Source organism: Nuphar pumila, chromosome 13, assembly GCF_984573655.1.
Source record: "Nuphar pumila chromosome 13, dmNupPumi1.hap1.1, whole genome shotgun sequence".
In the NCBI taxonomy this organism is placed as follows: domain Eukaryota; kingdom Viridiplantae; phylum Streptophyta; class Magnoliopsida; order Nymphaeales; family Nymphaeaceae; genus Nuphar; species Nuphar pumila.
Window position 1 is genome coordinate 87,293,541 of NC_143261.1, and position 17,827 is coordinate 87,311,367.

A 17,827-nucleotide genomic window follows, 5' to 3' on the forward strand; every position below is an offset into this window, starting at 1 on the left:
GCCCTCAACATAGTTAAATTTGAGGAAGCAAGAGAGGCATGGAATTATTAGAGATAGTTTTATCAGCAGTCCAATTGGGCATGTGGCATGCTGCTATCAGTTGGTTCAAGATCTCAAGGCTGGGAGGCAGGAAGGTAAATCCATTCAGGTATTCTTCACTAAAGTTTTAGCAACTATGGGATTCTCTTGCTCTTGTGCTTCCTAATACGAAATGTGCCAAATGTAAGGGGTGTGGAGAGTGCAAAAAGCTTGAGGCCGAAGCCGAGGACCAACAGTAGGGTATAGATTTATTGACGGCACTATGCACTGAGTTTGACATCATGTGCAATGAGATTCTTCATCATTATTCGCTTCCTATTCCAGTGAAGACACTGGCTAAATTGATAGCAGAGGAGACCAAAAATAGATCTCTTGGCATTTAATCTATTGAGGAGACTGCACTAACTGTGTCTAGACAGCAAGTAGAGAAGGACACAATCGTGGTGCTTTCAGGGAGATATGACTTGAGTCAGATGTCACTGTTGCAAGGAGCCCAAGAATACATGCTTAGTTCTAAAGAAGAAGGCAGAGGCTTTTGTAGCATCATCGAGTGAAGAGGCTACGAAGCCTAAGGATGTGCAAACGGTTAGTAGAGATCAATCACCTCCTCCTTTTGTGGGTAGCTCCTCAGAGCACCTTTTTGATGGGTAGGCTCAGGATTTAAAGCACATTTAGCAGCAGATACCACAACCCTTAACTAAGTCAGCCATTGCATCCGAACAATCTGCTCCATCTTCTTCTGGTATTACTATGCAGGTATGATAGTTCCTGTGAGTGGCTAATAGATTCAAGGGCGACGTCACATAATTGCTCGTGAATCGATTTTAACCAATTGTCATCTTTGAAGTGGTATTATTCTCACTATAGATGGTCCCTCTAAGCCCATTTCTAAGGTCAGATCTATTACTCATACTTCTTGTCCTAGGGTAAAATAAATGTTTCTCGAGTTCATCATGTGCCTTCACTTGCTATAAATCTCATTTATGTTGACAATTGACCAAACTCAATTGTAATTTTATTTTTTCTCCTATTGATTGTGTTGTGCATGATCAACCATCAGGAAAGAAGATTCAGATTAGCCATAGGAGAAGAGACCTATATTACCTGAATTGGTTGGATATGAGTTTGTAAAAGAGATCTGCAGTAAATCTAGGAGCAATAACTATCAATGAGTTTGTGTTGTAGCATCAATGGCTTGATCATATTTTCAGTTCTAGACTTCAGTATCTAGTGTCTTTAAGTAACTTTAGAGGGTCCAAAATATCAATGTTTGATCATGTAAAAGTGTGAAAGTTGCAAATTAGCAAAGAGTCATGTTTAACCCTTTGGGTTTAAGGAGGTAGAGTCTGATAGAGATTTTAATCTTGTATATTCGAATGTATGGGGTTGCTCACCAGTTTTGTCTAAGGGTGGTTCCTCTTACTTTGGGACCCTTTATTGATGATTATACAATATATACATGGATTTACTTCATGAGAAATAGAAATGAGCCTTTTGAAATCTTTAAGAAATTGTGTGATGATTGAAACTTAATTTTCTGCTAAGATTAAAATTCTTTGCTCAAATTCCGAGGGAGAGTATATTAGCCGTATGTTTCAAAATTTCTTGCAGGAGAAAGGGATTGTCCATAATAAAAGGAACCATTCATTCTAATTTCTAAGGAGAAAATGACTGAGACTTTTTTTGTTTATGAAATCCGCAGGATAAAAATTCTTAGTGAACATGGGATATATAGACATATTTCTGAAAACTAAGAAATCTCCAAACGCAGGTTATTACACCTATATGTAAACAGAATAAATTTTGAGGAACATTTAGAGGTTTATATGCAAAATCCATATTTAGGGTGCAAAATCCATCAGTGGATAAACATTAGTCCAAAAATTATTAACAGCAACAACAACAATAATAACAGCAAAGGATTTTATCTTAGATGAATATATATACTCAGTAATGTTAATGGATCACTTACCCAAGTGTTTCTCTCATCCGACGAATAAGATCAAATTCAGATGCACCTGGAAATAAAGGGACCCCTAGAAATAGTTCAGCTACTATACAACCAATAGACCACATGTCAATGGCAGTAGTATATCTGGAAATTAGTAAAGTATAACAAGAAAAAAACAATTAACATCTACACATAAAATTCAGTTGGTTCAAGACGAACATTGTGATACTGCTACAATGAAAAATAGATAATATCTGGCACAGATTCTTTCAACATAATATATCTCCACAGATGGCTCATTCATGAAAACATACTGACTCAGAATCCAAGTACATGTTTAATAGAAAACAAATGGTTTGATAAAAGAATAGGAAGAGACAAGTAGATGAAAGTACGTCAAATTGCCAACTAAGGGGAGACAGAGAGAAGCTTATGTTATCTAACCAGAACCTAGATTAAAAAATGATATATGCCAAGATGCTGTAAATCTCAATGTAAAGGATACGGGTAGCCAAGAAGAACCTCCGGAGATCTATAATAACGACTCTGCAACATAAAATGAAAAGATGTCATGGGAAATTTAAGACACGCTATCAACCAACAATATCATGATGGAGGAGAAAAGTACTGGCCTGAATGTAAGAATAGACCGTTCGTTTCTCCGTGCAGGCAGATCCAAAATCAATTATCTTGATATCTGCTGATTGGACACTGCACAATTGAAGATGCAATCAATAAGTCCATAATTATAGATTGAAGCCTCAACAACAGATATCCAGTAAACTAAGTAGCTTACCTTGGACAAAGAAGAATATTTTCTGGTTTCAAATCACAGTGTATGATACTAGCATGTTTCATGACAATCAATGCATCCAACATCTAAGAAAAAGAAAACAAGATTATGTCACAAGGAGGTTATTTACCAGCATATTGGTATAGACTATAGAATGAAGACATCTAAAGTCTACAAATCATGCAATAGCTCCCAATACTTGGTAATGTTAATGTTGCTGTTGATGATTTTTCCCTTGATGTGTATGAATTCTTGACTCAGGACCAGTTTATGGATGTTCGATATTCAAGAGAATCAAGATGTTCTCCATGATATCCATTGCAGATCTCATGTTATTCTGGTTCCATTAGGGTTTGCAGAATCCCTTTCTAAGGGCCTGTTTGAATGATGGGGAAACCTGGTTTGACAAAAACCAATCTTTTAGGCTGCTTGGATGACAAAAAAACCTGGTTTTCAGGCCGGTGGATGGCTGGAAAATGGCCGGCCAGTCCCAAAATGGAAAAAATGAAGAAAAAGGAAAAACCAACCAACCGCCATTTTTTGGTCAGCCAATAGCTGGACTGGTATCGCCTGGTGAAGGCAGTACCGGTCTGGCCATTTTCTGGACAGTGGCTGGCCAATCATTACACTTTATAAAAAGAAAAAATGCATGTTTCTGGCCATTTCCAGCTGGCCACCAGACAGAAAAGGCTGGACAGAGGTCAGGTGGGGAGGGAGCTCCGACGTAAGAGGGGCTGAGAGGGGTGGTTGGGGGTTGGAGAACCCTCTCCCTGATAAACCAGGTCATATAACCAGGTTTTTGCAAAAACTTGGTTTTTGGACCAAAACCCAGTTTTAAACCGGGTTTTGGGCATCATCCAAATGCTGCCGAACACATGTGCTTGTCCTCTATTTGTGGCTGAAGTTTCTTATATCATTCTTCACTCTAAATTTTCCTTTCTTTATTTTCATTTCTTCTGCTAATCTTACATTTTTTTGCACTGATACAATTTTAATATAGAAGACCCTTTCAATTCTCAGTAATTTATGATCTTCACAATTTTAGGCATGGATGATATGATATAGCATACACATATGCGTGTATGTATATATGTATTCATATCTGTATGTAAAAAAAAAGATGCATGTATGCATTATTACATGTATGTGTGCTTATTGAGCAAGTATCCCACTAGCATTCAGTGTTGCGGTCAACACCCGACATAAAAGCTACCAAGAAGTGCTGGGAAGCACACCATCAGCTTGAATAGCAGAGTAAATGCAGATCATATTTTTGCATTTCAGGACGGAAGATAAGACATTGGGAAGTCACCTGTTTGGAAAACACACGGATAAGGTTCGTAGACATCCCTTTGAATTGGTTCAACTTGATGAGTTCATACCTGTACAGTCAAAAAACAGCATACTTAGTGTACAACAGAGGAATGAAGAGCAACATAGATAGCTAACCAAGAGAAATCAGTATCTTACAAATTGACCCCAAGCATTTCAAATGAAATGCAAAGATGATTTTGGTACAAGAAATGATCAAGCATGCGGACGATGTGATGTTTATCATCAGGATCAAACTTCTGATTCAGCTGCATCGCAAAGTATCAAGTTCAGCTTATAATGTAAGGACTGCAAACTTATTTTAGAAAAATAACCCTGGATGCAAGGAAGAGCATGCTCATACTGTAGCCAGAATTGAGACTTCAACAAGTGCTTGATGATAGTATGCAGGTTGATTCTTGATTATCTTGACAGCAACAAAGCTATTAGTTTCTAAGTGCCAGCATTTCACAACTTGTCCGAAAGTCCCCTGGCCTAGCATATCTTTGACCACATATCTAATGCATAGTAGCACAACGTCAAGATATTAATTACTTCACTATGAAGTACCAGAAAATAATGTACATTTTGATCATGTTTAACTAGAACAAAATATTATGTCAACTACGTAGTGAAGATCCTTTTTTTCTTCTTTATCATTGAGGTAGCCAAACCAGAGCTTCAATAGATCATAAATAGGTTCAGTTGATTAAAAAAAAGGAAAAAAACAACAGATAAAAGGCACTAAGTTAAAACCTATTACTTAACTTTGTAATGTGCATGCTAAGATTACAAATCACAAATACAAAGGTCCACACCTTTGTCTACTTCTGGGATTGACCAGCACCAAATTCACTGTCAAGATAAGATCTGAATTCTCATTGTCAAACCCATCATTAAGGACAGATTCAGACGAATTTGTAAGGAACCGCTTCAGATAAACAGATTCACAGTACTTGAATTCGGAGTTACATATTTGATATGTCTCAACTATGTCCTTTGTCAACCTCACCACCAGCTACACATAGCAAAAACAACAATTAGTTAAAGAACAATTAGCTAATTTTCTTATGAACAAGACAACCTACTAATGAAGAAAAAGGATTAGATAACTCAGAAAAGCCTTTACTAGAATACAAAACATTCACATATAGAAATTGATGCAATAACCGCAACGAGAGTAAGTGGTTACCCTCTAATTTGTGCCTTTAGGCCCACCCCGGCACCATTGGAACGAACCATCTAACATACCATCAAGTTTTTTACAGTTTTGGTTGATAAATTTTTGGAATATTCACGGCAAATGAAAGCTGTGCTTAAAAGATTGTGGTGACTAGGAAAGCTCAAAATTCCAAATTTAACAGGACTAACATGACCTTATCTATAGACAGGACTTTGAGGATAAGCATCCTGTTGCTAGGTGATAAGACAAAGGAAGAATTCCTACATGCCATTGAGCAATCTCATCTCCCCCTCATGCCCTCTTCATTAAACAGTTCCTTTCCACTATTGAGTCAAAAGCCCTTCAACTACTTGGCAACAAACCAAGTTAAATTTCATGGCAACAATGAATAAGAAGTGATTGTCCAGGGAGTTAGTGAGACTGAAGTAGAATGCTTATGAGCAACCCATGGTCACCAGAACCACCTATATATCTCGCTCCCCTGGAGGAAGCTTTCAATGCATACATACCAAGTGATGGAAAGCACCAATATGATATTGACAGATACACCTCCTCGACATTGGAAATGTCATGTGCATGTCATATCAAGTCATATGAAACAATAAGGCATCATACGGCTGGCATATCATATAACCAAAAACAAAATTTGCTAAAACCCAATGTTCAAAGACAAATTCAGTTTGCACACTTTTTGCATACTTGTTCAGAACACCAAAGAGCAGTCTTGTCCTTAAAACCAAGAGCTTGTTGGCATCGTTTCTCAAACTTGAAACTAGCCTTTTCTGAACTGCTTGGATCTCTGTTCCATAAGGATCATCAGGCCATCATTGGGAACAATTCACAGACCAATCCACATTGTAAAGTCTTGGTGAGAAGATAGGAACTACTATGAGACGAAGACTGTCAAGTTTTCTCAGGCAAGGGAGTTTTCTATTGTTCGACTATGAAAAAGTGTTCCCACCCATCGACAATCAAACAATTAACACTTGTTTACAAACTCGAGGAATAGTCTTGAGCAGCTACCAAGTTTCACCGGCTAGTTACAATCTTCCTGTCTAAGGAGAGTGTTGAAGTCCCTAGAAGGCACCAAGAACCCAAGAAGCCCATCCTTACTGAGGAGAAGTCCTTCAAAACTCCATTTTACGCCTCAAATCAGCCCATACACAATCAAAAGGAGTAAGTTCTCTCCCTCAAGGCAGTTTTTAAAAATCACAAAGAAGTCCCCTTTCGAAACACAAGCAACATCCTTAGTTGTCAAAGGCGGCGCCAGTGCCGCCTAGCCGGCCTAGGGGCAGCCCCTCCATCACCTGGGAGGCAAGGTTTGGGCTGTGAGGCCCTATATAGCCGCCTAGCTCGCCTAGGCATAAGCGTAGATCGGTCTTTTTTTTTGTTGGCTTGTCTACATGTCCATTAAGGATTTTAGATTTTTGTTTGTCCTATGATATGATCTTAGCAAACACTTGGTTTAGGAAGAGGGAGTCTCACCTAGTAACATTTAAAAGTGGGGTTAATACGAGTCAGATAGATTTTTTCCTACTTAGAAAGAGAGATAGGGGTTGTTGCATCGATTGTAAGGTTATACCAGGAGAAAGTGTAGCTACACAACATAGAGTCTTAATTTTAGATCTTAGAATTAGACAATGCCGCAAAAGGGATAGACATAGGATAGATCCTAGAATTAAGTGGTGGGCACTGAAAGGAGCTAAACAAGGAATGTTTGTAGAGCAGGTAGTTAAGGAAGTTGATTGGTGTCTCGAGGAGGATTCAGAATCAATGTGGAATAAGATAGCGGGTGGTATGAGAAAAGTAGCTAAGGAGGTATTGGGTGAGTCTAAAGGCGGTGCACCACTAGGTAAGGATACATCATGGTGGAACAAGGATGTCAAATTAGCTATTAAGGTTAAAAGAGAGTGTTATAGAAATCTAAGTAAGAGTCGTGATAATGAGAATTTGGAGAAGTATATGATAGCAAAGAAGGAAGCTAAAAAAGTTGTTCGAAACGCGAGGGCTAAGGTATATAAGGAGGTTTATGACAAGTTAGATACCAAAGAAGGCGAGAAGGATATTTATAGGCTTGCAAAGATGAGAGATAGGAAATCGAAGGATTTGGGTATGGTTAGATGTATCAAAGATGAAACGCAAAGGGTTTTAGTCAAAGATGAGGAGATTAAGGAGAGATGGAAAAATTATTTTGATAAGCTATTTAATGATAGTCATGCTCAAGATCTTGGAGACTTCTCCATTCCTTTTCATGAGATAAATCGTGACTTCATGCGCAAGATTCAAAAGAAAGAAATTGCAGAGGCTTTGAAGAAAATGAAATCAAGAAGGGCAGTTGGCCCAGATGGTATACCTATCGAGGCTTGGAAATGCTTGGGAGAGAAAGGTTTAGAATGGTTGACAAATCTTTTTAACTTGATTTGGCGAACAAATAAGATGCCTAATGAGTGAAGGAAGAGTACTTTGGTGCCTTTATATAAGAATAAGGGTGATATACAAGATTGCACAAACTATCGTGGTATAAAACTCATGAGTCATACTATGAAACTTTGGGAGAGGGTGATTGAGTCTGGGTTGAGGAAGGTTGTCATGATATCGGAGAATCAATTTGGTTTTATGCCTGGAAGATCAACTATGGAAGCTATACATCTTCTTAGACAACTTATTGAAAGATATAGAGAGAGGAACAAAGATTTGCATATGGTTTTTATTGATTTAGAGAAGGCATACGATAGAGTACCTAGGGACGTTCTCTGGTGGACAATGATGAAGAAAGGTGTTTCTCTCAAGTACATTAGTATAATTAAAGATATGTATGAAGGATTAGTAACCAATGTCCGCACTTGTGGAGGGGTGACAACCAATTTTCCGATAACGGTTGGGTTACATCAAGGATCTGCTTTAAGCCCTTTCCTATTTGCGATAGTGATGGATGAGCTTACGAGATCAATTCAAGAAAATGTACCGTGGTGTATGTTGTTTGCTGATGATATTGTTTTGATTGATGAGTCTAGAGCTGGGGTTAATGCTAAGTTAGAATTATGGAGACAGACATTGGAAGCTAGAGGTTTTAAGTTGAGTAAGAGTAAGACTGAATATATGGAATGTCGGTTTAGTAAGCAACGAAGTAGTGATCGGAGTGTAGTGAAGCTTGGTGAGCAAGATATACCGGTGAATGATTATTTTAAATATTTGGGATCCATCATTCAAAAGTATGGAGAAATTGATGGAGATGTAAATCATAGGATAAAGGTTGGGTGGATGAAATGGAAAAGTGCTACTGGAGTGCTGTGCGATCGTAGAATGCCATTCCAGTTGAAGGGAAAGTTTTATAGGACGACTATTAGACCCGCTTTACTATATGGTACGGAATGTTGGGCTGCCAAGAGACATCATATTCAAAAAATGAGTGTAGCTGAGATGCGGATGCTTAGATGGATGTGTGGAAATACAATAAAAGATAAGATTCGGAACGAAGAGATACGTAAGAAGGTAGGTGTTGCACCCATTGAAAATAAGATGCGAGAGAATCGTTTACGGTGGTTTGGACATATTCGGCGAAGGCCTAATGATGCTCCAGTTAGAAGGTTGGAGAAATGGGAAAATATATTAGTTAAAAGAGGTCGGGGTAGGCCTAGGAAGACTTGGATGGAGATGATAGGAAAGGATATGAATGCTTTGAACCTCACCGAGGACATGGCGTTGGATAGAAATGATTGGAGGAAAAGGATTCATGTGGAAGACCCAAAATGAATTTCTTTTTTGGTTCATATCGCTGACCCCAATTGTTTTGGGATGAAGGCGTAGTTGTTGTTGTTGTTGTTGTTGTCAACATGTATAAAAGGGGGGAAAGGGTCCCTTTTACATCCTCTCGCTAGGGTAGAGCCGAAGAAGAAGAAGAAGGTCAAGGTCTCCCCCCTCTCAGGTACGGGTTCCTCTCTCTCTCTCAGTCCCGTCTCTCTCTATCTCTCGGCTCCTTTTAGAGAACCCATCCAAGCTTTTCATCGAGCTTGCTCAGTTCCAAGTTCAAACAGCCACGTGATTGTTGGCTGGAACTCTGGTCTGAGGTTGCTGATGATGGACTAACATTGTCATTTCTTGTTACTTTGTTTCTGATCCCTGCAATTGACTGGAATATGTACTTAGCCTACTTTAATCTGTACAATTTATGTGATTATCATGGTAGTGCATGACATCATTTAACCATGGCAGGTACTCTAAGAGCCTTGTATGTGCTCAGACGTTTAGTGTTGATCCATTTAATATGCAGAACTTTCAACCTGCATTTGTGTATGACAATGAGCTTCCACAATTGAGTCAGGTGCCAATAGCCCAAAATCCTGTCAACTACCACCGCTGTTTCACCTCCCAAAAAGCAAGGCTTCCGGCTTCCAATCCTATTATGAACCAATTCGGCATGGTCAATTTGAATCGAGCATCTTGTGATGCCGCCTATATGAATTGGACAAGTCCTGCAATGATGTATGCACACTCATACAAACATTTCAGGCAATCTGTTGTTCAGGTAAGTGCCACATTTACTGCAATCTTCGGGTTTTGTTTGTAACCACGTTTGAGCATTCTATAACCTGGCTTTACTTTATTTGGTATGTTCCAAACAGGACTTGAGAGGAAGCAGGTACTAATCCCAGCTCTCTGACGGTCTGACCTCTGTTATAATTGGTTCTCTGTATCTGCAGACACCTTTCTACCAGCAGCCTTTGAGCTTTGACCATGGATACCATCACTAAGGCACAGGAAGGCTTGTATTGTCTAAACCTTTACTTTCGGGCACAACAGTTAGGTACATTTCAGATAGCTGAAATATTTTGTGCTAGTCCTTGGCTTTGGTAGAATTACATGGGTAAGACGTTTGATAAATTCTCATGATTTTTTTCCTATTTGCTATCTCATGTTGTGTTTGGTTACCTCTAGCACTGTGAAAGTTTAACGACTGTAACTAAAGTAGACATGGTAGTAGAATATTTCCGTTCTTTCCAATGTGTGTGTACGCTTGCATGCTTATGCATCCACAAGAGGGCAGAGGCATTCACCGCAGAGATTACAGATGTCACTATTTCCAAAGTAAAATGGTTCTTAAATTTAGGACTGTCTTTTTAATCGTGTTTAGTATGACTTGGATGTGAATTTAATATTGTCAAGGCTTTAATAGTGTTCAACGACATATTAGTTGTCTATTGCTTAATGTTGATTGATTTATGTTGTCTAGATGTTTCTTATTAATTTTAATAGTTTGTTTACATATTTTGTATGTTTTTTAAAAAAAAATTATTTGGGGTACAGCCTAGGCCTTTTTAGGGGCTCACCACCTAGGCTCAGCCTAGCGCCTAATGACAACTAAGGCAACATCCCAACAACTCTTCCATAGGATCAAAATGCCACCGATTTACCGTGGGATGATAGGTTCATAAAGGCATAATTCCGCTAAATTTCATTAATTATGGCCCACTCCATTTGTATGACTAGTTTCTATAATAAAAAAAATATCAAAGTTTTGGGATTTGATGTAATTACCTAGGCAGAGTTGACACTTTACAATTGAGACCCCGCAAGTTCCAAACTTCGATTTTCATGGTTGAGGTCATACACCCTTAGTTGTCAAAAGCACTAGACGGAGCCAAAGTAGAAAACCCCCTATGTCACAGGGATTCGTCCAGCCGGGTGCCACACCCGTGTCAATGTGACGCGACGCAAGTACAGGTGCAGCACCCAGTGTGGTCAAACCGATAAAATGGGCTAGGAGGAAGATTAGGGCAAAAAAAATTTGCCCCCTCCTCCCAACACCTCCTCTTCTCCGTCTCCAACCCAGCAGCGGCAAGGCAGACGGTCCGACGTGACGATTCCAGTGTGACAACCCAGCAGGTAGGTCTCCATTCTCTCTCACACACAATCTCTCTTGCTCTCTCTCAATCTCTCTCCCCTCGTCTCTCTCACTCTTCTCGGGTAAACCCCCGCCCCCCTCTCTTTGTGTACCTCTCTCTCTCAATCTCTTTCCCCTCGTTTCTCTCGCTCTTCTCGAATAAAGCCCTGCCCCCCTCTGTTTGTGTACCTCTCTCTCTCTCAATCTCTCTCCCCTCGCCAACGGTAAACGAGTTGAACGAACCGAACAACGGTTGTTCGGGCTTGGCTCATTAAATAATTTGAATAGCTCGAACTCGGCTCGTATTTGTCACGAGCTTGGCTCCGCTCAGATTTGTCACGAACAACCCATGTTTGTGCTCATCTCATGAGCAGTTCGAACAGCAAAACAAGCCAAGCTTTTGCTCGGCTCAAGCTCAAGCTCAAACTCGAACTCACATGATCATGAGTGATGATCAGCACTTAAGATTATATGAGTTTGAGGTGAAATCACAACTTTCAGTTAGTAGGAGTGCATGAGCTTATCTTAGCAAGTAAGATCATGAATCACGAGTCCTGTGATGGTGAATAAACAATTTTGTAAGACCCAAACTCTCAAAACCATTTTGTTTGTTTGTTATTAAATAAATTATTAAGTTTTTTAAATCAAAACAATTTCTTTTCAAATATTCATAATGATATTTAGTTTTTTGCTCAACATAGCATTTTTGACTGAAAAGGAAGAAATGTAAAAAAAAAAGTATATGAAGTTACAAATTTTCTTATAAAATGTATGATGAAATATATGAAAAAAATCATAATAAAATATAAACCATTAATTGATGAAAAATCTGTAAACTTTCTTCATCATTGTCATGCGATTTCTGTGGTTCATCTATATTTGACAATTACATGATTTTGTTAATGCTTAAATCATAGTCATTTGTGGTTGTATTAAACTTTTCTGAATTTTTTTCAGCTATAAGGCTTTTCATTAAGAGATGTATAGCAATCGTGACTCCTGACTCGTGAATACATCTAAATGGTCTTTTTCTTTTGTGCTTGGTGTTACCTAGCAAATCCTAAGATTTTGTCCTTTAGGTTCAATATGCTGACCTTTCTTTTAAGTACCAAATTAGATCAGCATGCAGTGGCCAAATTTACGATATATCCTTTGCCCTTATTAATGCAAGGGGTTTGTCATATTTTTATTATTGCTAAAACACAATTTTACGTACTACTACTATATTTTTTAAAACAAACTTTGCAAGTGTGTTAATATAACTTATTGTTAATTTGTTATTGACCTTGCACTGAATATTATCAATCTTAATTGTGTGCATACAACAACAACAACAAGTATGCCTTCATCCCAAAACAATTGGGGTCGGCGATATGAACCAAAACAGAAAATCATTCTGGGTCTTCCACATGAATCCTTCTCCTCCAATCATTTTTATCCAATGCCATGCCCTCGGTGAGGTTCAAAGCATTCATATCCTTTCCTATCACCTCCATCCATGTCTTCCTAGGCCTACCCCGACCTCTTTTAACTAATATACTTTCCCATTTCTCCATCCTTCTAACTGGAGCATCATTAGGCCTTCGCCGAATATGTCAAAACCACTGAATTGTGTGCATAATTGATTTTAATAATATACTTTTTTGTTTTCAAGATAAAAATGATGAATAAAAGAAAAGGACTTGCGTCATCTTCATCCCCACATGTAAGTTCTGCTGCTAGTGTTGTTGGTAGTGGTAGTAGGAGTGTTGATTCAAGTTCGTTAGCTGCAACGTGTGATGATGGGAGGCCACTATGGGCACATGTGGATAAGCTTGCAAAAACTGAAAGAGATGGTGGAAACAAGAGATTTCAATACAAGCTTTGTGAAAGAAATTTTGTTGGGTCTTATACAAGAATTTAGGCTCATTTGTTGAAGATACAATGATAAGGCATTTTAGGATGCAAAAGAATTGATGAGGCAATGCAAAGACAATACAAGAAAATACAAGATGAATATTTGTAAAACCTATGGAAAAAATTCAGACCCGGGTGGGATCCGGATCCGATAACCCATCAAGGTTATAACACCCGACGCAGGGGTGAGGGTTTCTAAAGCCCTCTTCCCCCCCCCACCCGCGCCGCTCTCCCCTTCCCCCTCGACTGAAAAAAGAAACCCCTTTGGGGTTTCCCGAATCGCACCCCCCCTTGTTTTAAAAACACAAGAGGGAAGAAGGGGCAGACCTCACCACGCGGCCTCTCCTCTTCCCTCCATGCACTCTCCCCCTTCTCCTCTCCTCGTCTCTCACTCCCGGTGTACGACCGAACCTCAGCGGCTCCTCTCTCTTGTTTCGATCAACGTCGTCGCCGCCAACACCGACGACCTCGAAGGTACGTCCTCCCTCTCCTTTCCTCTTCTTCTTTTCTTTTACTTCTTCATCTTCCTCTTTTTCGGGCTGACGCCCCCCTGTCGTGCCTTTCCCCCCCCCCCCCCCTCTTTTTCTCTGCGTTGTCGAAAGGCTGGCAAGATGCCGACGGCCCCCTGCCATGCTCTTCCTCCCTCTATCTTCTCTGTCTTCTTCAATTCCTCCTGTTCGGCAGGGGCCTAGACCCCTATCGATTGAGATTCTCATGCGACAGGGGGTCTCGCCCTTGCCGCAGGCAAGGCAAGGCCCTACCTTTGTATGGCTGCCACCTGAGCCTTCCGACAGGCAAGGTGAAGCCCTGCCTCCCTCTCTCTCGGTGCTCTCCGTATGCAGGGAAGGGACCGATCCCCCTCCCTGCGCCCCCCTCTCTCTTGATTACCTGTCGGAGGGCCGACAGGGGGTCGTCGGCCACCTGCCGCACCCTCCCTCCCTCTGAGATTCCGGCAGGGGCTTGGCCCCTACCTTGCCTCTCTTTTGTTTGTAAGGCAGGGGCAGAGCCCTTGCCTGCGCTAGACCTTTAGGAGGCAGGGGCGCAGTCCCCTACCTCTATTTTTTCAAAAAGCAGGGGCGCAGCCCCTGCCTCTGTTTGACCTGTCAACGGGTAGGGTTTCAACCCCCTACCGCCTTCCTTTTTAGCTGGTGGGGCAGGAACGTTGCCCCCTCTCCTTTTGATGATTGTAGGTCGGCAAAGGCACGCTGGCCCTACCCCTACTTCTGCTACCGACAGGACAGCAAGCAGGAACAGTGCCCCTGCTCCCTTTCCTTTTGGGTTACCATCAGAGTGGCGGGCAGGGGCTGCGTCCCTGCCCCTTTCCGATCATTATTATGGCTATGACATTCTAAGTATTCTTACCTTGTGCAGTTCACGCAACGGATCCCGCTCATGCCACGCGGCTTGAGCCCTACAACACCTACACATGTAGGCACACACAGTGACACAACCTCTTGAGGTAGGGGAAAGTCACACAGGGACTTTAGATAAATTAAATAAAGTAGTTGAACCCTGAGATAAAAACAATTGATATTTTCATGTATGCGTTCATATAGATGAATATGACTTATGATTGTTTGTTCTTTACTTGCCTTTATTTTTCTGAAATTACATGTTTTCTCGTAGTCGCCAGGTCTTGCATGCATAGTTTAATTATGCAGTTAGTCTTATGACATTACTTTCCTTTACTTGCTTCTTGTTGTCGTCGTACTGCACATGCTTAGATTTGTTAGTATTAGTTCTAGCTTGTGTTCCATCTGTGTGTTACTAGATGCAACTAATTGTATCCTGAGTCAATTACTCGAAAAGAATGATTGGATCTATGACGATCCCAAGACTTGTTTGAGATTTTTTGTTTCGTATACCAAGTATATTACTGCTTTTAAGTGTGGGGTTATCCTTCGAGAAACCCATGACCTACTGTCATCGCTGAACCTTTTTGACAAGTATGGTATGTTCACTATAATGAGTAGTATGAGAGGTCATTAAGCACCTCAAGTTGTGCACTCTGCTGAAATAAATAAAAATAATGATGTTCGCCTCTACAGGCTAAATGCTCAAAGAGCAATGCATGTCAAGTTTGAACTAAATGAATTGCAACATATTAAATGTTACCCTTTCACCGAAGTCGTACCTTTGGATACGTACGACCGTACCTTTAGACAAGTACGTCAGGTTTGTGTTACGATGATTGGATGATGGGGTTGTGGCAATCTCAGAACGTGCAAATAGCACAATGTTGAGATCACATAAATGATGATGACTCGCCTTCCCAGGAAAGATGCTCAAGTTGGTTGAAAGACCAACGCATGCAGAATGGGTCTTCAGTTAACTATCACTTGACGTACTCATTCAAACCACTGATTCCGGTCAAAAGAGAGGAAAAGAAGGTACAAAACTCTGATATAGTAAAAGACTCGGCTTTCCCAGTCATCGAAATTAGGGGAAATGGGCTACAAAAGTTAGCTCAACACTTCTGCAGAAGTTGGATGCATCCTTTGAAACAGGTGGAACAAGTGGTCTTTGGGGAATTCTCTTTTGGTCACCGACCGTCCACTTAGGAGCGAACTCAACTAGCTATTCAGGGTATTGAAAATACATGGCATAATAGACCCCCGAACTAGTCTCAGTTGTTTCTACAATTCGTGCCTTGTGTATACCCGCAAGGCCAGCTAATATCGAAACATAAATTAACATGTTCTCATTGCTAGTTAAATTGTTCATGTTTGTTGTGGCATTACACTTGTTAGTTAAACTAATTATGTAGTTCTATACTTGTAATAATTAACTACATGTGCTAGTTAACTGCACATAATGTTGCTTTGTTGTCTTTACTTCAGTTTAGATGTTCTTTGCATATGTTGCTCAGATTTAATTTCTCGTAATTACAAATGCTACTACTGCTTTCAATAAAATAAATCGTTCATCTTGTGATGTCCTACTTTATTTATTCTACATTGTCTATTTGTGCACCTACTAGTTTGTTATGAAACTAACCCATTTCATGGGCAGGTGGCTAGTAGGACTTTACTAACGACCGATGGCGTGATGCAACATGGCTCGAGATAACCCTCTTTTTGCTGACATCTTGGTTATTCTTTGTAAATAAGGTTGGTTTATAAGCTAACGTGCCCAGAATTGTCAACTTGTTTTCTTTTTTAAAAAGAAATTGTTTTCGCTGACGTCTTTAAAACCAAACCCTGAAATTTGAAAGTTTTTCTCTAAATGTTTTCAAAATTTACAAGTTGAAAATTTTGGAGCGTTGCAATATTAGAAGAAGAAGATACTGAGTGATTCTTGTGCAAATAGTGTACCCTTTTTAAGCCATCAAGAAGATGCTCAAAAAAAAAAAGAGGATGTAGGAGGTAGAGGAAGAGGAATGATACAAGCATCATTCAATACATATGGAAGGGAGGAGATGGATAGAAAAGTAGGGAGGCATTTGTATTCTAGTTCACTTCCATTTAATGCAATTAGAAATCCTTATTGGAAGGATTTAGTTACTTCACCGACAAATTGTAACTTTAGTGGCTATCTATGTCACACGGACTCGGCTCCAAGGTCGCCGCACCCGCGTCGACACGCACCGACACGGGTGCGGCTCGGACTCGGTCAACCCGACCCTGGGTGTGGTCAACGCACCTAGGGTCATTTTGATCCATTTTTTGGAAATTTTTTTTTTTTGAAATTTTTTTTTTGAAATTTTCTGGGCTACAGCTGTAAGGAAAAAAACCCATCACAACTAAAAAACCTGTACACTTTCAAGTTTTAAGTACAGAATGGGCACAACTCAAGTTTTTGTGGTTTTTTCCTGTATGAAGAAAGTGAATTATTACAGTGTATGAAGAAAGTGCCCAAAAGTGAATTATTCCTGTATGAAGAAAGTGTACAGAATGCCTTCACAACTCATCACTTGTCCCCTAATGGGCACAACTTTGACCGAGTCTTTATATATATATATATATATATATATATATATATATATATATATATATATATATATATATATATATATATATTTAATATATATATATATATATATATTTAATATATATATATAGCCGAGTCCCCGTGTCCAAAATTTTTGAAATTACGCCGCACTCGTGTCGCACCCGCACCCGCACCCATGTGACATAGGTGGCTATGTACCTCCAAACTCAAAAAAACTACCTATGACAATTCTTGCAGAAGAGAGGGTGAATGTTGAGAGATTGATAGAGATTAAGAAATATTCATAGAAACAAAATGGAGTTTTCATTGTTTTTTATAGGTGAACAGATATTCAAAGGCGTCCACTGATTAATTTCATTACTTCTTCGCTTAGTGGCTTAGTATTCTTGAAAGCAGTTGATGTATCTAGACAATATAAAAATGCTAAGTATTTGAAGGGATTGTTTATAGAAGTAATAAAAGAATTGGTGATCAAAAAGTAATGCAAATAATCACAGACAACACTCCAGTTTGTAAAAGTGCAATATTGAGTTTGGACAGTATCCTCATATTTTTTGGACTCCCTGTATAGCACACAGCTTGAATCTGACCCTCAAGAGCATCTGCAACCCCAAAGAAGAAAAAAAAAACACCAACATATATTTTATTTTCATGAATTGAGGAATTAGAAAAAAATGTCAAAAGCATTAGAAATTTTATTGTCAACCACCTCATGCCAATGCTATATTTAATAGGCATTCTAACCTAAAATTGTTAAAGATTGTTGAAGCATGTTTTGCGTCGATCATTGTGATAGTGAAAAGGATTAAGAAAGTAAAGAAT

At 39.5% G+C, this 17,827-nt stretch overlaps 1 protein-coding gene across 3 annotated transcripts in view; it reads right to left on the bottom strand.

The window, feature by feature from the left end:
- Window positions 1–17,827, bottom strand: part of LOC149819013 (dual specificity protein kinase YAK1 homolog) — a 46,020-nt gene that overhangs the window by 15,037 nt on the left and 13,156 nt on the right. For all 3 annotated transcript variants that reach the window (XM_089985496.1, XM_089985495.1, XM_089985497.1), the window contains exons 2-9: window positions 4,913–5,112; window positions 4,459–4,612; window positions 4,254–4,363; window positions 4,096–4,165; window positions 2,787–2,869; window positions 2,623–2,701; window positions 2,496–2,536; window positions 2,012–2,134 (exon numbers count right to left, since the gene is read on the bottom strand). In XM_089985496.1, coding sequence (XP_089841622.1) covers window positions 2,012–2,134; window positions 2,496–2,536; window positions 2,623–2,701; window positions 2,787–2,869; window positions 4,096–4,165; window positions 4,254–4,363; window positions 4,459–4,612; window positions 4,913–5,112 — 860 coding nt within the window. The remainder of the gene's footprint in view (window positions 1–2,011; window positions 2,135–2,495; window positions 2,537–2,622; window positions 2,702–2,786; window positions 2,870–4,095; window positions 4,166–4,253; window positions 4,364–4,458; window positions 4,613–4,912; window positions 5,113–17,827) is intronic.